Source organism: Cervus elaphus, chromosome 13, assembly GCF_910594005.1.
Source record: "Cervus elaphus chromosome 13, mCerEla1.1, whole genome shotgun sequence".
In the NCBI taxonomy this organism is placed as follows: domain Eukaryota; kingdom Metazoa; phylum Chordata; class Mammalia; order Artiodactyla; family Cervidae; genus Cervus; species Cervus elaphus.
The window spans coordinates 23913887-23941070 of NC_057827.1; the positions used below are offsets into that span (position 1 = coordinate 23913887).

General features: G+C 49.2%; 1 protein-coding gene across 14 annotated transcripts in view; it reads left to right on the plus strand.

The window, feature by feature from the left end:
* The window catches only part of ACAN (aggrecan), a 69636-nt gene that overhangs the window by 15498 nt on the left and 26954 nt on the right, over positions 1-27184 (plus strand). For 13 of the 14 annotated variants that reach the window (XM_043921254.1, XM_043921267.1, XM_043921257.1 and 10 more), the window contains exons 2-10: positions 12914-12990; positions 15286-15669; positions 16957-17131; positions 18426-18553; positions 18883-19176; positions 20449-20853; positions 23066-23240; positions 23996-24123; positions 25181-25474. In XM_043921254.1, the coding sequence (XP_043777189.1) occupies positions 12921-12990; positions 15286-15669; positions 16957-17131; positions 18426-18553; positions 18883-19176; positions 20449-20853; positions 23066-23240; positions 23996-24123; positions 25181-25474 (2053 nt within the window). In that variant the 5' untranslated portion in view covers positions 12914-12920. Of the gene's footprint in view, positions 1-12913; positions 12991-13927; positions 13985-15285; positions 15670-16956; positions 17132-18425; positions 18554-18882; positions 19177-20448; positions 20854-23065; positions 23241-23995; positions 24124-25180; positions 25475-27184 lie in introns of those variants that run through there. The other variant, XM_043921255.1, reaches the window with a different exon arrangement.

Here is a 27184-nt window from a genome sequence, read left to right on the forward strand (position 1 = left end):
GGAGCAGTCTCACTGAGAGAGGTTCTCCTCTGGTACTGTAGGATTTACTCACACATCTCATCTCCTATCTCACACAGTGAGCCCCGGCAATGGATTCACTCTGATCCTTCCTCGACACCTGCTGCAGTTTTCCACATGATGGGTGTTTGACAGAGGAAAAGAGGAAGGGAGGAGAGCCAGGAAGCCCTTGGAACTTTTCCAGATGAAAGGCAATGATTCCCTCCACATGAGGGCCAAAAAAAGAATGCTTAGCTCTTCAGAGCACACGCGCCAAGAAGAGAAAGCAATGTCACTGAGGGATGGCCATGGGAAGAAGCAGGCTTGTCTGCTGTCTACTCGGGCTACACTGAACCCCCCTGGGAAGGGCGACCTAACCTGGTGGAGCAGAAAGTTTCCATTGTAGGAGGTCCCCAAGACCTCCCTGTGGTCCAGTCGATTACTAGAAGGACTCAGAGCTCAGCAAAGCTGTTATACTCACAGTTACTGGTTATCACAGCAGATGGATACAGATCAAAATCAGCACAGGGAAGAGCCGCACAGCACAGGGTCCCAGAGAGACCAGGCGTGAGTGTCCAGTTGCACTGTCCCAGAGAGTTGTGTGGACAACCTTTACTTCCCTAGCATCAATGGGTTGCAATGTGTACAGAGTGTTACCAACCCGGGAAGCTCACCTGAGCCTGGCTGTCCAGGATTTTCACTGTGGGTTGGTCCTGTAGACATGGCTGACCACCCACATGGCTGACCTTAGTTTCCAGTCCTTCCAGAGGTCAGGTTGATATCACATGACCCAAGACCCCCACCGTAAATCACACTGTTATTACAGACAATCCAGCGTGGCCCAAGGCCCCCAGGTAAATGAAGACATAGAGACTACCTTCTGGGAGCCAGGTCCATAAATCCCAGTGGCTCTCAAAGAAAAGCCTGACCCAAAAGGAGCTAAGTGAATGTTCTCTATGACGTCTTCCCAGTCCTAGAATTAGGGCATGCAAACTACAGTCAAGAGAATGAGGCTTGATTCCAGTGGCCCATCCTCTTTCTTACTCTTGACTAGACCCCAAATCTAGACTAAACTCCAAGAACCTGGGCATCTGCCCCCAGAGTTTAAGGGGTTGGGCTAGTTGCCCCTTGCTTCCTTTCGGCTGCATCCTAGGCACTTGGCCCTCTGCTTTGCTCAGGAATTCATCTGTAACCCCAAACGCCTGTGTCGTTGCTGGCCAGGACCTTCAGCTGCCAGAAACCTTTACCGAAGATCGTTTTGGAAACCTGGGCTCAGCTCCCACCAAGGGAGGCCCCTGAGGAGTCCTGCTGGGTCCCCTAGCCCCTTCCCAAACTCCTACAGGAAGGAGCACTCTGTCCTGCCAGGTTGGTGGTCAGCGCCAACTGGAGGGAACTCAGTTCTTGGCCCCAGATTCCTGCCCCAGGAAAGGTTCTTGTGCCTGATGGAAAGTTTGGGCTGAAGGATACTTACTCTTTTCCAAACTCCCAGGTCTGCTATTTACACAACGTCTGAAATTAATGCAGAGAAAACCTCCAAGAGCCCGGGTTGGAATGGAAGGCTGAGAACAGGAAGGGGCAGGTCCCAAGTACCAGGTTTTTTTCCACACAGAAAACTGGGCAAAGCTCAGTGTCTCTGGGCGAGTGAATCAGGAGCCATTAATGTGCCACTCTCCATTTTAAACTGGTATTACTGGGAATTTGCAGTCGAGGGTAAGGAGAGGTGGGAGTAATGGGGAAAGGCTGGTGATGTTGAGCTGAATTCTTCCCTCTGGTGCCCACCCTGGTCTGGTCTTATGTTTTGGGGCCAGGTTTGGGTGCAGCCTCCCATCCTAAGAAGCACCATCATGGCTGGCCTTCCTTCCCAGCTCTGGACTTGGCTCACTCCCAGCCCCTTAAATACACAGGCTTCATCAGGCTGCTAGATGACTCTGAGTTCTGTTCTGTCCCTGGGTGCTATTTCCTGGGTCACCCACCACTCCCTTCTCGGTGGTCCCCAGATCCATGCTGACCAGTCTTGGTCCTCTCCTAACAGGAGAGGAGGGTGAATGGATGTTTCCAGGGGCCATGGTATGCTCCAGGCTACCCCTAACCCACATTCAGAGTTAACACTTCCTCCTAGGGCTTCTAATGTGTTTTAGGGTTGAGGAAGCAAGATGTTTTGAAATGATTTGCAACAGTTATTATCAGTCTTAAGCTTAGTGCTCCTTCCATTCCCAAACAATCCAGAAGGGACATTGCCCATTCATGAAGCACCATTCATTCATTCATTCAACAAATATGTGTTGAACACCTGCTATGTACCAGGCACTGTTGCAGACACCTGAAGTATGTATGCATTTGTGGGTGCTCAGTTGTGTCTGACTTTTTGTGACCCCATGGACTGTGGCCTGCCAGGCTCCTCTGTCCATGGAATATTCCAGGTAAGAATACTGAAGTGGGTTACCATTTCCTACTCCAGGGGATCTTCCTGACCCAGGGATAGAACCCATATCTCCTCTGTATCCTTTATTGGCAGGTGAATTCTTTACCACTGCACCACCTAGAAAGCCTAAGTAGGTATAGTGTTAGTCACTCAGTTGTGTCCAACTCTTTGCAAAGTCATGTACTGTATGTAGCCTGCCAGGCTCCTCTGTCCATGGAATCCTCCAGACCAGAATATTGGAGTGGGTAGCCAGTCCCTTCTCCAGGGGATCTTCCCAACCCAGGGATCGAACCTGGGTCTCCCGCATTGCGGGAAGATTCTTTACCATCTGAGCCACCAGGGATAGTAGTGAGCAAAACAGACGAAAGTTCCTGCCCTCATGGAGTGTATATTCTAGTAGAGGAAACAAACAATAAACAAGCAGATGGAAAAGGGCAGTAAGTTCTAGTAATGATAATGCTATAAACAAACAATAATAGGGTGATGTGATAGGGAGGTACTGGGTAGGGGTGAGGGAACAGGGTGGTCAGGGAAGGGACATTTGAACTGAGGCTAGAATGATGAAAGTGGCCAATGAGAGAAAGATCCAGAACTGTGTACCAGGAGGAAGGACGAGAAGGAACTAAAGCCGTTAAGAGGAAACACATTTTTATGTTCGAGAAATAGCTAGAATGTAGCTGGGAATAGAGGTATGATGTGGTGTGAGCAGGAGTGAGGGCATAGAATGTATCTTAACAGAACATGAGAAGGGGCTGGACTTTACTCCAAGAGCATTCGTCCTGTTCTGCCATGAAATATAGGCCAAGATTCATTTTGTTTTAACGGTCCTTTCTGATCTGAGCTCTACGTCCCTGGCTCACTCAAGATTCCAATGTGATACAGCTTCCTTCCTCCCAATGCCTTTTACCACCCCACCCAACAGGATCAGGCTGCTCAGGGAATAAAAGGACTTCTGTTTGATGATTTAGAGGAAATAAGACGTTTAGAGCAATTTGTCATGGGAGTCATCACTCCCTGTTCTCCTCCTAACTGGAAATTAGCAATTTCCAGAGCCCTCATTCATGGATATTCTGGCCAGAGTTGTCAAGAAACTTTCTCAAGCTCATCTAAAATACAGCAAGTGATGAGTCAAAGGTATGAATTCAGGTTGTAGTTTTAATGTACCCACCTTCTCTCATACCATATGGTCTCCTAGGAAACTGAGACTAGGCTATTTCAGGAAATTGCATGGTTCCTGGGTTCAAAGTGGACTCCAGAGAGAAGAAGAATAGCATATCTCTCATCACAGTAGATCCAGGTCAACCAATTATTACTAGCAAGTACCTTTTTCAGTGAGTGAAGAAAATCAAGACAGAAAGGCCAGAGAGAGCAGAAATTGATGTTTTTTAAAAACATCTGTGGGCTTCCCTGGTGGTTCAGACGGTAAAGAATCTGCTTGCAATGCAGGCGACCCAGGTTCAATCCCTGAGTCGGGAAGATCCCCTGAGAAGGAAATGGCAACCCACTCCCGTATTCTTACCTGGAAAATCCCATGGACAGAGGAGCCTGGCGGGCTACAGTCCATAGGATCGCAGAGTCAGACACGACTGAGCAACTAACACTTTCACTGTGCCCTGAACCAGAATCTGCTCCTTTCAGGTTCCTACTGTGCCTATCACCCACCTCCATGGGGAGGGCCTTTACCTGCAAACCCTTACACCTCCAGCCAACCAAAGTCAGTGCTGTTATTTATCTATTTTGACTGTGCTGGCAGCAGGTGAAAGCTACTCTTTGTTGCAGTGCACAGGCGTCTCACTGCGGTAGCTTCTCTTGCTGTGGAGCATGGGCTCGACAGCACGGGAGCTTCAGGAGTTGCAGCTCCCAGGCTCCAGAGCACAGGCTCAGGAGTTGTGGTTGCACAGGCTTAGTTGCGCCTCAGCATCTGGGATCTTCCCTGACCGGGGATCGGACCCATGTCCCCTGCCTTGGCAGAAGGATTCCCATCCACTGTGCCACCAAGGAAGTCCAATAAAGGCAGTCTTTATTTTATTTTTTTTTTAATTTTTTTATTAGTTGGAGGCTAATTACTTCACAACATTTCAGTGGGTTTTGTCATACATTGATATGAATCAGCCATAGATTTACACTTATTCCCCATCCCGATCCCCCCTCCCACCTCCCTCTTCACCCGACTCCTCTGGGTCTTCCCAGTGTACCAGGCCCGAGCACTTGTCTCATGCATCCCACCTGGGCTGGTGATCTGTTTCACCATAGATAGTATACATGCTGTTCTTTTGAAACATCCCACCCTCACCTTCTCCCACAGAGTTCAAAAGTCTGTTCTGTATTTCTGTGTCTCTTTTTCTGTTTTGCATATAGGGTTATCGTTACCATCTTTCTAAATTCCATATATATGTGTTAGTATGCTGTAATGTTCTTTATCTTTCTGGCTTACTTCACTCTGTATAAGGGGCTCCAGTTTCATCCATCTCATTAGGACTGGTTCAAATGAATTCTTTTTGACGGCTGAGTAATATTCCATGGTGTATATGTACCACAGCTTCCTTATCCATTCATCTGCTGATGGGCATCTAGGTTGCTTCCATGTCCTGGCTATTATAAACAGTGCTGCGATGAACATTGGGGTGCACGTGTCTCTTTCAGATCTGGTTTCCTCAGTGTGTATGCCCAGAAGTGGTATTGCTGGGTCATATGGCAGTTCTATTTCCAGTTTTTTAAGGAATCTCCACACTGTTTTCCATAGTGGCTGTACTAGTTTGCATTCCCACCAACAGTGTAAGAGGGTTCCAAAGGCAGTCTTTAGATTGCCCGTGAAACCACTGTACAAGCTGATTTTGGCTGTAAGGTGCTCACTGTTGCCTAAGGGTGGGACAGGGATGGCTGCCCTCATTCAGCAAACACGGGGCAGCTCTGAGAGTGACAAGTCTTGGGTCACTGGAGAGGACACCAGCAGCGTCAGGATCTCACTTAAAGAATCCAGACTTTTATTTGAACTCTCATCCTACACCCAGGCTTGGAGTGAATATATCCATGAGCCCTAAGTTAACCAAGTTGTGGGGGATCCCACTGTTTGCTGTCATTGCAAATCAAATGACCATCTATGCATGGGACATCATTTCAATTAGATCTAGGCATGAACTGTACTGGGTATAACTTCTATCAAGTCATTGCATGTTGGTTGAGGGGCTACGACGTGCAGAGCCCAGCGTGTGGTGCCCACAGTAGGTGCTCAACGCATCCACAATGGATTGAAGACCGTGATGTGTATACACAATGCAGCCATTCTCCCTCCTCAGTCGGGGAGGATCCGGTTGGATGATTTAGGAAAGAGACAGAATTTACTGAAAGCCACACAGTGCATGCATGCTAAGTCACTTCAGTCATGTCCAACTCTTTTGTGACCCTGTGGACTGTAGCCCGCCAGGCTCCTCTGTCCAGGCAAGAATATTGGAGTGGGTTGCCTTGCCCTTCTCCAGGGAATTGCAAAAATCCTATATGATAGATTCTACTTGATCAGCACTTTAGAAGCAAAGAAATCGATACTTCAAGAGGTTAAATAGTTGGGCCAAGGTTTTATGTTCACATGTATCACAGCTGCAATTCAACAGAATCTATGTGACTCAAAGGGCTTCCCAGGTGGCTCAGTGGTAAAAGAATCCACCTGCCAATGCAGGAGACACAGAAGACATGGGTTCGATCCCTAGATCAGGAAGATCCCCTGGAGGAGGAAATGGCAATCCACTCCAGTATTTCTTGCCTGGAGAATCCCATGGACAGAGGAGCCTGGTGGACTACAGTCCCTGGGGTCACAAAAAGTCGGACATGACTCAGCACACACAAGCACATGCATGTGACTCCAAAACCATCTTCTCACTACACAGCCCCACTCCCCACCCATACACGCTCCATAAGTGCTTAGCCCAGTAGTTTAAAACTACAGTGGGAAAGAAACGACAAGCTGGCATGTGTTTGTTAATTAGTTGGTGGTAACCACAAGGAATGACAAAGAACATGGGCAGAAAGGAGACGGTTTCAGGCCAAGGTATCTGGAAGTTCCCAGAAGGTAGTATTTACCCTGGATTCAGAAAAGGCTATGATTAGGTCAGATGTAGAGCTGTTCTACAAATGTAAAGTCTTCTGGAAGGAACAAACTGTGTGAGCAAAAGGAAGGAAGAGAAAGAGGAGGGCCAGACCCAAACCAAAGGCACGACTGGAAGGCAAGCCCACATTAGTAGAGAGTGCCTGGTGGGCTACCGTCCGTGGGGTCACAGGGAGTTGAACACAGCTGAGAGCACACACACTCATGCACCAGATGTGACACCTTCTGGACACATGTCTTTGTTTTCTTATTTTTTATTAACTAATATATTGTTTTATTTATTTATTTGGCTGCTCTGGCTCTTAGTTGCAACACATGGGATCTTTAATCTTCATTGCAGCATGTGGGATCTAGTCCCCTGACCAGGGATCGAACCAGGCACCCTACTTTGGAAATATGAAGTCTTAGCCCCTGGACCACCAGGGAAGTTCCTGGACCTGTATCATTTCTTGATTTCTTTTCTTTTTTCTCCTAATTCCTTCACTTAAATCTTGCTCCTCCCTTGAGAGCCTGAGGCTCCCCTGAAAGCCTAATTCCTCTGAAACTTAGGCAAGATACTCATAACCTCACAGCTCCCCTCTTTGCATCCCTCTGCTGCCCCCCCACTTCTTTCCCAGCATGTGGAGGGCACAAGGGGGCATCTTTCCAAGTGGGTTTGAACCTTCCCAGGGAATGCTGATCTGGGTGCAGGATCAGAACAAAAGATGAGCTCATTTCTAACCCGGGGCGGGGAGGCTGTGACAGGTGAGATGTGACCAACTCTGACCCTGTATCAAATGTCTCTTTTCTGCACTGTGTGGAGCTGACATTTAGAGTCTCAGAGAACTCCAGGGCCAATTGTCCCACTCTGCCCTGTGTGAAAGATGCAGAAACTACACTTGGGGTCATACAGTCATTCTAGACAGCATCAAGGACCTGGCACCATTCACACGCCTGCTATTTTCTAGGTACAGATATGTCTCCATCTACAAGAACATAAGAAACTCAGAGGAAAACCCTCCCTCCCCACCACACTCTGCCCTTGTCTTAGCACAGAGCTGCTTGAGGCCAATCCTAGACAAAACTATAGGTTTGAGAGGTCAATCTGCAGCACCCTCAGCCCGCTGCCACAGCTTTTTCCAATGAATCCACTTAATTGCCCAGAAAGCAGGAAAACATTTGCAGAATTTAATTTGCAGTGATAACCAAGCAAGTAATGCAATGCGCTGTGCTTAGTCACTCAGTCATGTCCAACTCTTTGTGACCCCATGGACTGTACCCACCAGACTTCTCTGTCCATGGGGATTTTCCAGGCAAGAATATTGGAGTGGGTTGCCGTGCCCTCCTCCAGGGGATCTTCCCAAGCCAGGGATCGAACCCAGATCTCCTGCATTGCAGGCAGATTCTTTACCTTTTGAGCCACCAGGGAAGCCCAAGTAATACAATAGGAATAAAGAAATCAACTCTATTTAAAAAAAAAAAAAAAAAGACACAGATGGAGAGAGAATAAGCAAAACAGAGAGAAGAGAAAGAGGAGAAAATATAAAATGAGCATTAACATCCATGAAAACTATCTTCACCATGTCCCTGGGGTGGAGCTTGCATTCTGATTCCAGTGTGCAGATGAGAAAACTGAGGGCTTGTGTGAGTTCACCTGGAGTCAGTTTCCTGACTCCCCCTTTCCACACCTTCCCACCATGTCTATTTAGAATATGTGGGAAATTAGCAGCTGCAGTTGGAGTCAGTCTGGCCAGATGTGTCCTTGATGTGGGATCCCTGCCACTTTCCCTCTTCTGGGTTTGAAATCTCTCTTTCTGGTATTCTTGCTTGGAGAATTCCATGGACAGAGGAGCCTGGGAGGCTACAGTCCACGGGGTCGCAAAGAGTCAGAAACAACTGTGTGACTAACACAACTAACACACTAACCATGGGGTGGATCACCCCGTGAAGAATGAATGAGCACTTCCTGTTCAATTAGAGACTGAAGACCACCTGCCTCGGCCATGTAGACAGGATTCCGAGCAGCAAGGTCGTGATTGTACAGCCCCAAAGCCATCCATCAGTTCTGAAGGAACAAAAACCAAGTCATTTGATCCACCATGCTATGTGGAAAAAGCTAACAGGATGCAAAAAGATTACAACTCCACGAAACGCAAGTGGATGCCTAAGGAAAAAAACCAGAAGGAAAACTATCAAAACACGAACAATGGTTGGATTAGGATGGAGGATGATGGTGATTTATTTTCTCTAGTTCCTTATTTTCCAAATGTGTGGTAGGGTGGTGATGTTGGCAAAGGCAGTTTTATCCTTTATGGAAAATCATCTCATCCAAGCCTCATCCCAGGGCAAGAAGCCTCCCTGTAACCGCTAGACTCTCTTCCAGTCCCCACATTCTGAGAGGCTCACCCAGGCCTGACACTAGGGAGGAGGGTGGTGCTGACGGATGCCTGCTGAGTGCCAGACCCTGGGCTGGCCGCCGAGCCAGAGACACAGCCCCCGCCCTCCAGAAGCCGGGTCTGCCTGGCACATTCTCTCGCTCAGTCTCTGAAATAGCCATGGAGTGGGATCTTGGGTTATTAAAGCAGGAGGTGCCGAGCAGGACTGGGACCCAGGTCTAGGGGTCTCCACTGCATGTTGCTGGAATAAGAATTCAGGGCAAGCAGGGGAGCCCCTCCCATTCCGCCCCATAATCTGATGGAATAAAGGTCAAAGCCCTGACTGGGTTGGCAGCCATGGGATAGGGTCTAACTGATCAGGCGGTGGAGGGTTTCCATACGTTCAACTATGGGTCTGTGTGTGTGTGTCTGTCTGTCTGTCTCTCACACATACACACACATGGCCTGAGCTCAGGTTCAAAGCACTAGCACACTTTCTTTCCCCCAGCAAACTTCCTAATAATTCTGTCCTGAAAAAGCCAGTTCCTTGGTAATGAGCCCAACCTCACTCACATGGATCCCACAGAAGCTCTGCACAGACCCTCCAACTTTCACCCGCTCCTCAAGCCCCTCTTTCCCTCCATTTTAGACAGCTCCTTCCCCTCTCCTCAGTCCCAGCCTCCCAATCCCGTCGCCACCACCCAGCTCCACTTCCCCTGAAGAAAGGCCGCCCTGTTGTGGGGACTGGCAGAGTCCATCTCCTCACATAAAGGCTCAGTGAGGCCCGGACACACTGGAATCCAGACAGAATGGAATTTCTCCCTATTTTCTTTACAGCTGAGAAAACACACACAAACACAAGAGCATATTTATTACGATATTTCTATCCCAAAGTTTGTCTTGAAAAAAAAAAGAAGACGAAGTAAAATTAATTTCTCTGCCCACAACCCATCCCCCCACCCACCACCACCAGTGCCCACTCCCTGCCCTTTTCATTCCCGGCCGAAGCCAGGGAGAAAAACAGAGCAGACTCAAGCCCCACAGAGAACCACTGCTTCCCGGACAACGTCAGGCTTGTTCAGAGAGTGAGGGAAGAAACACAACTCTGAAAACATACAGAGAACTTCCCAGTGAAGGGTGTTCTGAGGGAAGAAGAACAGGCGGCCTTGTGTCTGCACACGGTTTCCCTGAGGCTCTAGGAAGAGAGGGCCCTGCAAGTCTAGCCCCTCCTCACAGAGGAGGAGACACCTGACCCTTTTAGCCTCCGGAGGAATAGTTCTTGGCCATGAGGGATCACACTGGGCCTGAGGAAAAGGCACCTCACGAGCCAGAACCTGGAGTCCCAGAGATTTTTTTTTTTCAAGGCAGCTTCTAAGGAGAAAAATCCCTCAGGAGAAGCTAGGAGCTGCTTCTTAAGCCTTCGGAATTTTCCAGACTTCTACTCATCCTATGCCTCACACCTTCATCTCTGAGCCCCCAGCAGCACCCACACAGACAACCCTTTCATTCCTCAGGTGCCCACTGTATGTGGAATGAATGATGGATAGCTGTGGAAAGATCACTCAAGCAACAAACTAAGGGACTTCCCTGGTGGTCCAGCGGCTAAGACTCTGCACTCCCAATGCAGGGGACCTGGGTTCAATCGCTGGTCAGGGAACTAGATACCACATGCCGCAAATAAAGATCCTGCAACTGAGACCCAGCACGGCCAAAAAAAAAAAAAAACATCTAAAAAGAAAAAACAAATTTTAAAGAATGACAGACTGGGATCACCCACGAGGGTCCCCAGAGTCCTGGCCCTACCCACTCCCTTCCCCACAGTCTAAGGGTGAGAACCTCAGAGGCCCTCATCCTCAAATCCGTCCAGCCACAGCTGATGGTAACTGAGTCAGTAGAGACTCCTACTGGGTCATCAGACACTGACAGAGTCCAGGTCAGGGACACTGGCTGTAGCCTCAGTCGGGCATTGCACTCAGCCTGTGAAAGCTCCCTTCCTGTCTTTAGGGCACGTGTCATGGGGTGCAAGTCACAAGTGTCCGCAGTGTGACTGCATACTCTAGCCAGCGGCGCCCTGGCCACATTTTAGAACCATCTAGGGAGTTTTTAAAATGTCTGAGGACCAGGCTGAAGCCCAGGTGATTTCAGTGTGCAACCCAAGTTGAGAACCATCCCTCTGGTTGATCTCTTGTAAGTTCAGATGGGTCTTCTTGAGGTCTGAGTACTCTGGCCCACTCAGTCAGGGTTCCAGTTACGCAGGGGGCTCCCTTTACATTTTGTCATCACAGATTAGTATACTTTGTGGGACAGTTTTCCAACAGAAGACAGTAAGGAAAGTTTGTTTCTCTAATTCATATGAAGTCATTGTTTGGGCCAATAGGGGTTGCTTCAGGGGTCCTAGGCTGTCATCTCCTTCATGGTGCTAGCGATAAAGAACTTGCCTGCTAATGCAGGAGATGTAAGAGAGGCAAGTTCAAGCCCTGGTTAAGAAGACCCCCTTGGGGAGAGAATGGCAACACACAGTATTCTTGCCTGGAGAATCCCATGGACAGAGGAGCCTGGAAGGCTACAGTCCATAGGGTCACAGAGTCAGACATGACTAAATTGACTTAGCACATATCCCACAGAGCAATCTGGGTGAGCATCCTTCCCCTGACTTGAATGAGACCCCTGAATTGTGCCCCAAATCTTGGTACATTCTCTGTCCTAAGACACACAAATTCCTCAATTTGAAGTTGATGGCAGGTTCAGATTTCATCAAGGAGATGGGGTAACTCGTGTCACTTTTCTGGGCCTGGGGAACTGTGTTAGTCAGGGTTCTCCAGAGAAACAGAACTATTTGGTTGTGCATATACATATAGAAAGAGATTTATTCTAAGGAATTGGCTCAGATGATTATGAAGGTTTTTGGCAAGCTAACAAATTGGCTCAAATGGTAAAGAATCTGCCTGCAATGTAGGAAACCCAGGTTCAGTCCCTGGGTCAGGAAGATTCCCCTGGAGGAGGAAATGGCAGCCCATTTCAGTATCCTCACCTGGAGAATTCCATGGAGAGAGGAGCCTGGTGGGCTACAGAGCATAAAGTTGCAAAGAGTTGGACACACCTCAGTGACTAACACTTTCACTTGGCAAGCTAGAGAGCCAGGGTGTGAAACCTTGAAACCAAGAAGAAGCAATGTTTCAGTTTAAGTCTGAAGGCAGTTTGGTGAACATCAGGCAAGAGACATTATCTCTTATTCAGCCACTGGGGGCAATGCAGGCCTTCAGCGATTAGGTGAGGCCCACCCACACTGGCAGGGCATCTGCTGTACTTAGTCTGCCGATTTAAATGTTCATCTCCTCCCAAGACACCCTCACAGACACACCCAGAATAACATTTGACCAAATATTTGAGCACCTCATGGACCAGTCAAGTTGACACATAAAATCAACCATCCCAGGGATCCTTTAGGATGAAACTTTACTGGTTAGAAGATGAGAGGTTCCCTAGAAAAAACAGGAGGAGATAAATTTAATTACAGCCTCACACCAGTAACTAAACTAAGGAATCCATGAAGGTTTTATGAGGACAGGATTCTTGGAGAAGATATCTCTCAGATCACAATGCAGCCTCATTTTTTTTTCCAATAAAATCTCTTTATTTTTCTTTGCAGTCACATAGGTGAGATAAACAGTAAATCAGTTGAAGATATTTTATAATCCTTAATGTGTGTGTATGTATGTATACACTAAGTCACTCATTCGTGTCTGACTCTTTATAGCTCTTTAGATAAATATCTGTTGTTTTATTTAATCACAAAAGCTATGCATGCTTATCATAGACACTTTTATAAAACATGAAAAAAAATCCAAAGTGCAAAATAAAATTATCCATAAAGCCATTGTTCAAGTATAATCATTATCACTTTTTTAAAATTAGCCTCCTTATTTGATGTTATTTCAGATCCATGGATGAGGAGTTTATCACACTTGTCACGTGACACATGACCCTCAACCTCACTGTATCTGAACCTCCCAATAACATCTCTGTTCCCCTCTCTTCCAGGTGAACTATGACCACTTTACTCTTGGTGTTTGTGACTCTGAGGGTCATCGCAGCAGCCATCTCAGTAGAAGTTTCAGGTGAGGACATCCCCACGCGTGTCTCATTTACCCAGCAGGCACTGAGGCCTGAACTCGGGAGATGGAGACCAAGCCTGGCACTGATAGTCCTGGTGCTTGATCTGGGCCATCACTTTAGAGGCCCTCCTCTCTGACTCTCCTACAGCCCCAACATTCCCTAAAAATGAGGAATTGTAGGACCAGTGATATGTGTCCACCCCACTCTATGCTCCCTCTGGGTACCCAGGATGCCCAGAATTCCCTGTCCAGCTGGACCCAAGTCATTTTTAGGGCTGCATGGTTTGCTCCTCTGGGTCCATCCTTCCATGAAAGGACCACCCACCACCACCAGTCTGAGCCACCAGAAGGCCAGAGGGAGCGGTGAAGGGGTGGCTGTTCAGACAGAGCTGGGTTGTGAGGGCCTGGATTAATACAGACGCTTCACAGTGCAGAGCCGTGGAGGGAATAAAAGGGGTCCTGATTCCCTCTCTCCAGCGTGGCCACCACATCCCAGTGCAAAACTCTAGGGATCCAAGAATTCTAAATTTGAATCTGGTTTTTAATTTTGAAAGGTATCATTGTCAAATAAGAAGATAGAACATTTTTTTTAAACAATCTGTTGGCTTGATTTGTAGCTTTTAAACATTTAGACATATGATCCCTGAGTCTCCACTTGTGCTCTTGCCCTGAGACCCTTGAGTACCCAGCTGGCTGTACCCTGGGGTGATTTGCCCACACAGGCCAACCATCTCTTGAGGGTTGGTTGAGAGCTTTAAAAACTGCAGAGCTGGGTGCTGCTGTCACTTCCAGTTGTCCCTGGAGAACCGTACGTGTGTGATCAGTCACTGTAGTCATGTCTGACTCTTTGTGACCCCATGGACTATAGCCCACCAGGTTCCTCTGTCCATAGGATTCTCTAGGCAAGAATACTGGAGTGGATTGCCACACCCGCCTTCAGAGGATCTTCCTGACCCAGGGGTTGAACCTGAGTCTCTTATGTCTCCTGCATCGGCAGGTGGGTTCTTTACCACTAGTGCTACCTGGGAAGAACCTGCCCTGGAGAGCTACCACCACTAAAACCACGCTCTGTGCTGTGCTAGGGCGGAGCCTCAGAGGGATATTTCCGTGAAGGGCCTGCTAGTGATCCCCCAGGATATCAAAAGGTTAGGGCTGGACCCCAAACATTCCTGGCTCCCTCTTTCCTGCCGTGCTATGTATCTGCCACCCACAAATATCTGAAACATTTTTATGGTCAACCTGCAGGCTCTCCTGGAAAAAAAAGTTTGGTAAGTATATGACTGTTCATAAAAGTGCTGTTTTTTCAAAGGCTCTTTCTTTCCAATACCAGGAAGATTTTTGACTTCTAAGAGAATTTGCAAACTCTCTGCATCTTCCCTATCAATACTATCTAGGTTTGTTGTCTTTTTTTTTTATGGAGTCTAATCATATCCCAACCCCACCCCAGGCTGACTCTTTGCAGACTTAAACGTCTGATTTTCACTGATGCCTCTCCAACTAGGCCCCTGATCCCCCAACAACAGAAGAGAATGACTAGTCCTTCTGCAAGGTCAGGATGAAGCCCAAAGCAGACCTCCTTAAATGTTTGATATTTTTATATCTTAGCTTTACAAGCTGTATAAATTTTTTCTTCCCCATAGTAATTTTTTCTTGATGTAGTTCAGTCACTAAGTCATGTCCAACTCTTTGCAACCCCATGGACTGCAGCACCCCAGGCTTCTCTGTTCTTCACCATCTCCTGGAGCTAGCTCAGACTCATGTCCATTGAGTCGGTGACGCCATCCAACCATCTCATCCTCTATCATCCCCTTCTCCTCCTGCCTTCAGTCTTTCCCAGCATCAGGGTCTTTTCCAATGAGTCAGCTCTTCACATCAGGTGGCCAAAGTACTGGAGCTTCTCCCCCAAAGTAACTTTTTACCAATATTTGAGTCAAGCTGTCACTCCAGAAAGATGGATTCTGTTTATCCCATGGCTTGTCACTCCAGAAAGATGGGTTCTGTTTATCCCATGGCTTGGCATCACCTAGGGTACCCCAGTTTGAGAAACAAAGAGGTACGCCTTTGAACTTATCGATGGCCCCCTCTGCAACCCTTTCTGGCTCCATAGTTCCCGTCTTGAGACAGAGAGACCAGGGGGTCTTGAGGAAGCTGCTCTAGAAAGGGAATTCCTTATGACACAGGAGGCTTCCCCAGCACCAGCACGGACACTGTCATTTCCAGAAGGACCGACAGAGAGGCTGGGTGGTCCTCTCTGGGCACTAACGGGTCTGTCTCCCGCCCCCGTGTCTCCCCGCACAGAACCTGACAACTCGCTGAGTGTCAGCATCCCTGAACCGTCCCCGCTGCGGGTCCTCCTGGGGAGCTCCCTCACCATCCCCTGCTACTTCATCGACCCCATGCACCCCGTGACCACCGCCCCCTCCACTGCCCCCCTCGCCCCGAGAATCAAGTGGAGCCGCATTTCCAAGGAGAAGGAGGTGGTGCTGCTGGTGGCCACTGAAGGGCGGGTGCGGGTCAACAGCGCCTACCAAGACAAGGTCACGCTGCCCAACTACCCCGCCATCCCCAGCGATGCCACCCTGGAAATCCAGAACCTGCGCTCCAATGACTCCGGGATCTATCGCTGCGAGGTGATGCACGGCATCGAGGACAGCCAGGCCACCCTGGAGGTTGTGGTGAAAGGTGAGAGTCTGCCCCGGGGGAACCCTACTTCACCTACAGAAAAAACCAGAATGCCATCCTCACTGGTGGGCACCCAGGCTGGCTGGCTTGCAAACCCCAGCTCCTCCTCCTGCCAGTTTGCACCTTGGTTGAGTTACTTAACTTCAGTTGCTTCCTCTGTAACGCGAAGCTAGTAACATCAATCTCACTGGACTTTGAGTGAATTAAATACTCCGTGGCCACAGTCATGTGTAATGAATGACAATCTGTGCTTCCCAACAGTCTTGTGATTTGATTGCTTTATGATCATCCCCATTTTACAGACAAGCAAACTGAGGTTAAGTGACTTGCCTGAAGTTTCCCAGGAAGGGAGCCTGAGCATCTCCTGACTCTCCACCCAGGTGTCCCTCCCCAACTTCCAGTTCCAGAAGCCAAAGAAAGGGATGAGGACTTTCTGGTCCCCTGCCCTCGATGGACTAAGGAATATGGGTGTGTTCTTGGTAGGCTTCAGGACTTCAGTCAGCACCAAGTTTTTCCTGTTGGGTGGTTGTTGCTCATTTGCTCAGTTCTGCAGCATGCCAGGCTTCCCTGTCCTTCACTATCTCCTGGAGTTTTCTCAAACTCATGTCCATTGAGTTGATGATGCCATCCAGCCATCTCATCCTCTGTTTCCCTCTTCTCCTCCTGTCTTCACTCTTTCCCAGCATCAGTGTGTTTTCCAGTGAGGTGACGTTTCACATCAGGTGGCCAGAGTGTTGGAGCTTCAGCTCCAGCATCAGTACTTCCAGTGAATATTCAGGGTTGATTTCCTTTAGGATTGACTGGTTTAATCTCCTTTCTGTCCAAGGGATTCTCAAGAGTCTTCTCCAGCACCACAATTCGAAAACATCAATTCTTTGGTGCTCAACACTCTCCAAAAGGCGGTCTGCTCCTACCTGTGCCTTAAACAAGACTCTCACTGGGATGGCTCTGGGCTGAGGGAGCTTCTTTCTGCAAAGCAAATATGGGGTCCTGGAATGATATGAAAAATTATGAGGAAGGCAGATTTTGATCCAAGTCAAATAACCTGATTACCAGAATTATCACAGGTTTCCAAAAAGATGCCTTGTAAGGTAATGAGCTCCCTGTTAATAGAAATATTCTAGCAAAGGCAGAAGGACCCCATGCAGATAGGGAGCTAGAATCCACCCATCAGCTGGAGGCCCAGCCCAGATGTCTGTATGCCCCCTTGGCTCTCCCTGATTCTATGAGGGCCTGGATGAGTGGAGGCTGTGCTGACCTGCCCTCTCGCTCTCCTGTGTCTTGCAGGCATCGTGTTCCATTACAGAGCCATCTCCACGCGCTACACCCTGGACTTTGACAGGGCTCAGCGGGCCTGCCTGCAGAACAGCGCCATCATCGCCACACCCGAGCAGCTGCAGGCCGCCTATGAGGACGGCTTCCACCAGTGCGACGCAGGCTGGCTGGCCGATCAGACTGTCAGGTGAGCCCCAGGGCCACCATCGGAGTGAGTGGGAGATGGACTGGAACGCTGACCAGCACTGAGCTGGTGCCAGCCTGACACCAAGGCCAACCTGGGCTGGGGCTGGACAGATGCCTTGGCCAGTTCAAGGTCAGGTCCCAAATCCTTGGTCCTCTGTCCTGTGGTGGATGAATGATCACTAGCAGCATAGCTCTACATGAGCATTTTCTCCATGCAAATTTTACATCATTATTCTTCCTACTCATTTTTCCCTTTACCTCTTTTTTAAATTTTGGTGTTTATATATTTTTGTGAACCACTTTCTATTCTGTTTTTTAATAGGGCAAGACACATGTAAATTAATCTTTTTGACTCATTTTTGCCTGAGCACAGCTGCTAAGGGGTGGGTTGCCCAGCAAGACAGACAGAGCCTTACCTTCAAGGGAGGGCAATCATGTAAGCAAGACTATAAAAGCAAGATGAGACAATTCTTTCGAGGTGGATCAAAGCTCCAAATGCAAAAGCCAGAACCACAAAGCCACAAGAAGAAAACAAAGGGAAATAGCTCTGTAATACTGGGATAGGCAAAAGATCTCAGGATAAAAAAAGCCATTAACCATTAAAAAAAAAAAAAAAAAGGCAAGATGATTCAACAGCCTAGCATAGTGCAAGAGACCACACCTCAGATACAGGAGGTATCTATATACCTCAACCCCCAGTTCTGATACTCAGAGGCTGTGTGACTTTGAACAAATTGTTTAACATCTCTGGGCCCCACTTTCTTATGGTTCAGAGTGGTTATAGCACCTTCCTCCTTAGGTTGATATGAGACTCCAATGATACAGAGCAGGGTTCAGCAAACTATGGCTCATGGGTCAAGTCCAACCCACTCCTTGTTTCTGTAAACAAAGCTTTATGGGAACACAGCCACACTTGTTCTTTTGTCTGTGGTTGCTTCGTTTGCACTAGGATGGCAAGGTTGAGTGGTTGGTCACAGTGGAGACCCTCTGGCCTGCAAGACCTGAAATATTTACTATCCATCCTTTTACAGAAAAGGTTTTCAAACCCCTGATAGAACATGTTTGGTACAATAAATTTTCAGTCAAAGGGGCTGCCTTCTGTCACCAATAGTGATGAAAACATCTATCTCAATAAACCCGGGCAAAAACTGTAGAAACAAGTAGCCCACAGATCTCAGCAGATCCCAGCAAACACACCAGTAAGTCACTGCTTCCTCCCACAAGGGAGTAGGGTACAAGGTCACCGGCCCCCTCTGTCCCCCGCGTGTCACATCCCTACTTTGGGTTCCCGGCAGGTACCCCATCCACACTCCAAGGGAAGGTTGCTATGGAGACAAGGATGAGTTTCCTGGTGTGAGAACCTATGGCATCCGTGACACCAATGAAACCTATGATGTGTACTGCTTCGCGGAGGAGATGGAGGGTGAGGCCACCCCCTACCCTCCCAAGAGCCCCTTGGGAGGCTCTTCCCCTTCTTCCTGCTGCCCATCCCCTTCTTCCTGCTATCCATCCCCTTCTTCCTGCTGACTCTCGGAGTCATGCGGGCCTCTTCCTGGGCAGGGCACTAACCCAGGATACCATACCCTACCTCGACACCCCTCCCAACACCCCCATTCTTCCCCTGAAATATAGACATGTGGGACCAGGGCTTTGCCCAGTTAAAGACCAAACCCAGAGGAACCTGGGGATCTCCCTGGGGACTCAGGGCAGACATGGGAAGGAGCTCCTTACCCTGCCGGCTGTCTTTTGCAGGCGAGGTCTTCTATGCAACATCCCCGGAGAAGTTCACCTTTCAGGAGGCAGCCAACGAGTGCCGGAGGCTGGGCGCCCGGCTGGCCACCACGGGCCAACTCTACCTGGCCTGGCAAGGCGGCATGGACATGTGCAGCGCCGGCTGGCTAGCTGACCGCAGCGTGCGATACCCCATCTCCAAGGCCCGGCCGAACTGCGGGGGCAACCTCCTGGGAGTGAGGACCGTCTACCTGCACGCCAACCAGACAGGCTACCCTGACCCTTCATCCCGCTACGACGCCATCTGCTACACAGGTAGGAATGGCCTGGAGGCATTTCGGAGGGGGAGTTGCCACCAAAATGGGGGCCCAGAGGATGAGATCTTAGAATGGGGAGTTGGGTTTTACCTCCTTCAAGTGTCCACTGGGTACCTGAACCCCATATCTCAGCACCCCCTATTTTCATGGGTTCCTTGGGGAGCTAGAATCACTGCAACCTGCAATACCCAGTCCTATCTCATCAGCCCAGAATTGGGGGAAAACATGAGATTCAGAGACTGTTTTCTCAAGTTTGAAACGTTTCTGCCACTCACTCCTGGGCAGCTGTGACAAAGTCAAGGCCCTGAGCCTCACTTTCCTCATCTGTCTAACGAGAAGATGTGGGGCCTGACTTGAGACCATGCACCACAGGAGGGCGCTGTGATTTGCCCTTTTTTAAATTTTAAAAGTATTTATTTTTTAATTGAAGGATAATTGCTCTACAGAATTGAGTTGCTTTCTGTCAAACATTCAGCCATAGGTATACATATGTCCCCTCCCTCTTGAGCCTCCCTCCCACCTTCCTCTCCACAGTTGCCCTTTTAATTGAATTCACTTCAAAATGAGGGCCATAGTGTTACTTAAGAGTGGGAAAAAGTTTTTGACAAGGACTTTATTGTGAACATTTAGACTAAAACTTTTAAAAATGTTTTTATCCTGTATTTTACACTGTCTAGGGTTATTTGTGCAAAAATAATTAGAATTACCCCCAAAAGCTTCTCTTCACTTTTCAATATTCCCACCACCCTGTTTGCAGTTGTAGCATCCTCATGGATGCTCTCTTTATTAATTACTAAGTGGCTCGTTTGTTCATGACTGAGGCAGGCAGTTCTCTCATGGCACTTTGATCAATTTCATGAGCTCCTGCATCTTTGGGAAGATTTTTTCATTTCTTTTTCTGATTGATTTACATTGTCCCATTGGCTAGTTCTAACATCAGAGGGTCAGCAGGTGCTCACAAGATAGGTAAGGAAGCAACTGGCTGGCATTACACAGGAAGGGATGTTGGAACAAGATGGTTTTAATAAACAGTGAGCTGATTGGTCAGGGTTTTGTGCTATGGTGACTGCATATTTTTGCAATCTAGGGCACCCCTATAATAAATACTCAAGCTATTGAGGTCTCCAGCAATGGGCCCGGCCAGGTGCCTGGCACACAGTAGGTGCTTTCTTTTCTTAGCAGAGGAAGGGGGCATCTGATATTCATCTCCATCAAGCCAGCTCCAGGCCAAGCACTAATGCTTGTCTCTGCCCCCTGCCCCCTGCCCCAGGTGAAGACTTTGTAGACATCCCAGAAAACTTTTTCGGGGTGGGCGGCGAGGAGGACATCACCATCCAGACGGTGACCTGGCCTGACGTGGAGCTGCCCCTGCCCCGAAACATAACCGAGGGTGAAGCCCGAGGCAACGTGATCCTCACGGCGAAGCCCGACTTTGAAGTCTCTCCCACCGCCCCGGAACCCGAAGAGCCTTTCACGTTTGTCCCTGAAGTAAGGGCCACTGCATTCCCCGCAGTGGAGAACAGGACTGGAGAGGCCACCCGGCCCTGGGCCTTTCCCGGAGAGTCCACGCCCGGCCTGGAAGCCCCCACGGCCTTCACCAGCGAGGACCTCGTCGTGCAGGTGACCTTAGCCCCAGGTGCAGCCGAGGTCCCTGGGCAGCCACGACTGCCAGGGGGTAAGTGTCCACCCCTCAGGGGCTGCATCCAGGGCTGGGGAAAGGGCTTGGTCTGGGGTCTTCTATGTGCAGTTCAGGAAGCGGTCAGTCACTCAGTCATTCCCACTCTTTGCGACCCTGTGGACTGTGCCTGCCAGGCTCCTCTGTCCATGGAATTCTCCAGGCAAGGATGCTGGAGTGGGTTGCCATTTCCCTTCTCCGGGGGATCTTCCCAGCCCAGGGAATCGAACCTGCGTCTCCTGTGCTGGCAGGCAGATTCTTTACCACTGAGCCACCTGGGTGGAGGTTCTTCTGTACTCTCAGCTTCACCTGGGATGTGAGACAAGCGTCCCACCTCTCAGACTCAGCTCTCCTCACTTGTGAAACAAGGAACAAAGGGGATGGGCCACACCAGTGATGCTCACGCTCTTTTATGTGTGTGCGGCTCTCTGTCCCAAAGCATTTCCTTCAAATGAAGTCAGACGTAAAAACCAGTGAATGTATCGACAGGTAGAGGTGAAGGGCAAAGGAAAACCAGGGCCCTTCTGCCCACGGGCCCTCCTCGCCCCAACAGGCACTTCAGCCGCCGAGCTCAGCTGCACTGGCTACCCTCAGGGCTTCTCACGGCACTGGCCTTCCAGAACAGGGGTCTGCAAACTGTGGTCCACGGACCAAACCTAGCCCTAGCCCATGTTCCGTTTTTCTGTGGCCCGTGAACTAAGAATTAAGAAGCTTTTTAAGTAGTTGAGGGGGAAAATCCAAAGAAGAATAACATTTTGTGACATATTGTGAAAATTATATAAAATTCACATTTTAATGTCCGCAAATAAAGTTTGACTGGAACAAAGTCACACCCATTTGGTAACATGTTGTCTGTGGCCATTTAGAGCCGTTTAGGGCCATCAGGACAGGATCAGGTAGATGTACAAACCCCATTTAGCCCACAAAGTCTGAAATGTGTTCTGTCAGGCTTTTTCCAGAAAACGTTTGCCACCTTGGTTCTGGGATGGTGGTGTTTCAGGTGCTTAATAAATGTCTGGACGGGGACTTCCCTGGTAGTCCAGTGGTTAAGACTCTGCACTTCCAATGCATGGGGCCTGGGTTCAGTCCCTGGTCAGGGAACTAAGATCCCACATGCCAGGCAACCAAAAACTAAATAAATATTTGGATAATTGGGATGTCATGTCACATAGAACTTGGCTAGTTCCAAAACTCAAGTCCATGAATAGGAAAGATATACTGCGGTGGCCTCCATGAGGACCTTGGTAGTATCTCCACCTGGGGGCAGGTCAGATGGACACTGCCATCCACCTTCACTCCCATGATGACACAAAGTGAGATGTCAGCCTGAATCGCCCAGATAAATACAGTATATTGAGAAGGAAGAATTGCTTAGAAGTTTGGGGGTAAGTCCAACAGTAGCTGTGTCCCAGGGTTGGCTCAGGGCTGGAGAGACCCTCACTCCCTCCACATGGCCGCGACCCATAAAGGTGCCAATGGATAGGTGGGCATCTAACACAGGAAAGGACAAGAACGTGAGGGAGACTCAGACTGGGGATCCGTCCGCAACTGGACACGAACTGGCCAGTCACCCAGGGAAGTGTCAAAATCCAATGTGTGTCCAGTTAAATGCAACAGGGGAGGCAGAGTGAGTGGGGGTTCATGGACAGGCTGTGTCCTGTGCCCGTCCCCAGACATACACCCAGTGCACCCGCACAAACTCTTGCAGCCGTTTTCAGGAGGACCACCTACCCCCTGAACCCAGGACTTTGGGCCAAGTGGAAGAAAGGCAATGGTTTGATTGATTTGTTTGATTTCTTCTTTGTCCTTCTCTGTATTTTCTGAATGCTCTGCAGTGATCACTTATTCTTTTTATACTAAGAGCAAGTGCCTTTATTTTAAAGAGTCCGGGGACAAATGAGCAGCCTTGGAATGAGGAAGCCAGAATGAAGGGTTGGGGACACCCATGGCAGAAAGGTCCTAGAAGGCTTTCTCAGGAAAGTGGATTTCAGGAGCAGTTTGAACAAGCAGAGATTACCAGCTTGACAGGGAATCAGATGGGAGGTAGGAAAGGAAGGAGGGGGTGAAAGGAGGTCATTCCTCAAGGAGCCAGGGCTCCTTCCACACCTGCAAAGCCTTGAGAACCAGGTACCACAGACACTGGCATTGTGGCCCTTGGCCCATGCCCTGATCCTGACCTGTCTCACCTTCTCTCCCTCTCCTCCCCACCCAGGAGTCGTGTTCCACTACCGCCCGGGCTCCTCCCGCTACTCACTGACCTTTGAGGAGGCCAAGCAGGCCTGCCTGCGCACCGGGGCCGTCATTGCTTCGCCCGAGCAGCTCCAGGCCGCCTATGAAGCAGGCTACGAGCAGTGTGACGCCGGCTGGCTGCAGGACCAGACAGTCAGGTGAGACGAGCTGGGCTCCCCTCCCCGTCCAAACCCAACCGTGCGAGGTCAGGCTTGGGGAGCCTGAGCCTGCGGCAGCCACCACCGAGCGGGCACCCACCACACTCCTGGCTGACCCCTTAATTTCTCCCCCAGAACCAAGGCGTATTCTGAGAGGGTGGGAATGGGTCCCAGGAGACATTAGCTCCTTGGTCATTTCTCCTCAAAAAACATATTGAGAGCTCCCTGTCAAGCCCCCCAGTCCTCCCCAGCCTGACCCTTCTATGCCGTGGGCTTTCTTCTGAAGCCAGGAATCCCGCAATGGCCCCCAGGCGGCCCTACCCCCAGCTGCACAGGGAGCATGTTGCATGAGAGATTCCTTCCTGTTTTATTTTTTATTTTTTTGGCTGCACTGGGTCTTCGCTGCTGCTTGTGGACTTTCTCTGGTTGTGGCAAGTGGGGGCTACTCTCTAGTTACTGTGTGCAGTCTTCTCATTGTGGTGGCTTCTCTCGCTGCGTAGCGTGGGCTCTAGGGTGCACGGGCTCAGTAATTGTGGCACATGGGCTTAGTTGCCCCACAGCATATGGGATCTTCCCAGACCAGGGATTGAACCTGTGTCCCCTGCACTGGCAGGCAGATTCTTAACCACTGGCGCACCAGGGAAGTCCTCCTTCCTGGTTTGAATCCTCCAGGAGACCTGCCGCCTCACCCTGGGGCCTACATCCCCAGTTTTCTAGAACAAACGCTCATCTGCCCCTGCCACCCTTCCCTGCAGATACCCCATTGTGAGCCCGCGGACCCCCTGTGTGGGTGACAAGGACAGCAGCCCAGGGGTCAGGACCTACGGCGTGCGGCCACCATCAGAAACCTACGATGTCTACTGCTACGTGGACAGACTCGAGGGTACAGGCCCTGTTCTCACATTTCGGGCTGTGGATGGGTGAGGGGGCTGATGGGGAGGTACAGCGGAGGGGGAGTCACCATCCACCTAGTCCCATTCTCACCTGGGCAGGCAGCCAGGAAAGGATCCTACTTAAGAAAGAAGGCCTTCCCAGTCCCCTTCTCAGGCCAGGCCCCTTATCTGCCTCCCAGATGGTTCACGTGGATTCCCCAGCATTGCAGGGAAGCACTGGTTTCTTGAAAAAGCAATAAGTTCTATAGATAAATGAATTAAAATGTTATATGTACCTTCTGCCTCATTGAGCATCTCAATGCCATGAACAAATCAAAGACTCTGAGAAGTCCTGCATTTAAAAAAAAAAAAAAAACCTCTTCAACTCTGCTTAACCCAGCATCACCCAAGCTTAAAGAAACACAGACCCTTGTTTGGTCTTATTTCTTATCATTTCGATTAAAATCACCAAATCACTGTCCCACTGAACCCAGTCTTGGAAATGCTGGTATTTTGGAGAGATTTTAACACTGCCACTCACTTGTTTGGGGACCTGGGCAAGTTACTTAACCTCTCTAGGCCTCAGTTTCCTCATCTATAAAATGGAGCTGATTTATGCTTATATCAGAGACTTCACTGAGTATTAAATGAGATGTGCATAAAAAGTGCCTGGTATAAGCAGGTGTTCAGTAAATGTGAACTTCCTCCCCCCAGATCAGACGCAGACCCCAGTACTGTTCTGGGTGTTGGGACTCCGACCCCTAAGAGTGGCCACAGGCCCTGCTCTCTGAGTTCACAGGATGCGGGTGGGGCCACAGGTCCATAGCATTCAGTGCTCCATGATCAAGTGCTGAGGCTCAGGGGAGCACAGGGTGCCCAGGAGTGCCTCTCTTAGACAGAAGAGGGGGTGCCTAAGTGTGACTGGAGAATCCAGAGAGAAGGAGGGGAGGTTGTTCAGATGGAGCGTGACTAACTCGTCTTAGTGCAGCCTGCCTGCCCCGGGGTGAGCAGCGGCTGCTCTGGCCATGGGCACGAAGGCTCACACCTGCCACCTGCCTCTACCCCCAGGGGAGGTGTTCTTTGCCACACGCCTGGAGCAGTTCACCTTCCGGGAAGCCCAGGAGTTCTGTGAATCCCAAAACGCCACGCTGGCCACCACGGGCCAGCTCTACGCTGCCTGGAGCCGCGGTCTGGACAAGTGCTACGCCGGCTGGCTGTCCGACGGCAGCCTCCGCTACCCCATTGTCACCCCGAGGCCCGCCTGCGGCGGCGACAAACCAGGCGTGAGAACCGTCTACCTCTACCCCAACCAGACGGGCCTCCTGGATCCGCTGTCCCGGCACCACGCCTTCTGCTTCCGAGGTTTGTGTCCTCATCTCCCCTCCGGCCCCCCTCTGTCTTGGGGGTGACTCCCCCAGACTCGACCCTCCTGATCTCTGCCCATCCATCACAGCAAAGAGGACAAAGTCAGTCCACTGGATGGGGTGACCTTAGGCTTTGACTCCATGGCAAGTACACCCTTTTAATGTGCCCCCAGAGACACATAAAGAGAAACAAGTAAGAACTTGGGCTCTAAAATCGGGCAAATCTGAATTTTAGTTATGACTCTGCTGCTTTGTAGCTGTGTGACCTTAGGCAAGTCACTTAGTCTCCCTGTTTCTCTGCTTTCTCTATAAAATAGTGATATAATATTTCCTACCTTGAATTGTTGCTGGAAGGATTAACTGGGGTAATGCATACAGAACATTTAGCATAGTACCTGGGAAATACTAAATGCTCAATGAATGTTAGCTTTGCAAATAAATAACACACATATATGTTGTGTGTATGTGTGTATATAAGTATACATACAGTTTCGACTTGTACAGCCTGGTCAAACTTTCATTTGCTTCTAAATATTTCTGTGATGAGTTTAGTCAAATTATTCTTCACTAAGCACCAAAAATTCACATTTCTAACTGACCCGTGCTGAGGATTCTATGCCATGTTACCAGAGTTCTGAGAGGGATGTCATCGACTCAGTGGGCATGGCCAGGCTATGGCCAAGGCCTGGCTGGGCTCTGATTGGATGAGTTCTTACAGGGTCCATGGGTCCAGATGCACTGCCCAGAATGTAGATTGTAGTACTGGCTTGTGCCATATTTTACATATTATACATCAAAACTCAGTATATTTATAACTTCCTGTGAATATATAATTATTTCAAAATAAAGTTAATTTTTTAAAAAAACTCCCCAAGGGACTTCCCTGGCAGTCCAGTAGATAAGATTTAGCCTTCCAATGCAGGGAGCGTGGGTTCAATCCCTGGTCAGGGAGCTAGGATCCCACATGCCTTGTGGCCAAAAAAACAAAACATAGAACAGAAACAATATTGTAACAAATTCAATACAGACTTTAAAAATGGTCTAAATTTTTTTTAAAAAAAGGATCTTAAAAAAAAAAAAGCCTTGAATGACCCAAAGTTTCCAAGACTTTCAGTGCTAAGTCGCTTCAGCCATGTCTGACTCTTTGCGACGCTATGGACCATAGCCCACCAAGATCCTGTCTATGGGATTCTGCAGGCAAGAATACTGGAGTGGGTTGCCATGCCCTCCACCAGGGGATCTTCCTGACCCATGAATCGAACCCATGTCTCTTATGTCCCCTGCATTAACAGACCGGGTTCTTTACCATTAGCCCCACCTGGGAAGCCCCAGGATCACCTTTTAAAACCTAATTCAAAGAAAGTTCAGTCTCACTCTGCCAGTCAAGAAAGTCAATCCCTTCCCAGAGGAATTGATGAGGCCCTTGCCCCAGCACCCCTCTCCTTGCTCTGGACATCAGAAGCAAGCCAATTAGCCCCCCAATAAATTCTCAGCCAAGCATTTCTACCATCCGCCCCCAACACTCTGTAGACTCAGCCTTTTATACATCTGCTGAGAAACCTGGCTTCCTTCCTGATCAAGCCCACTAAACGAGAACAGTTACTCCCAGTCAATGAATCCTGCCTTCACTAGCCAGTGCCAGGATGGCTTCATGCATGTTAAATAGCACTCTCCTGACTTTGATCCAGACATACTTGGAACATAATTT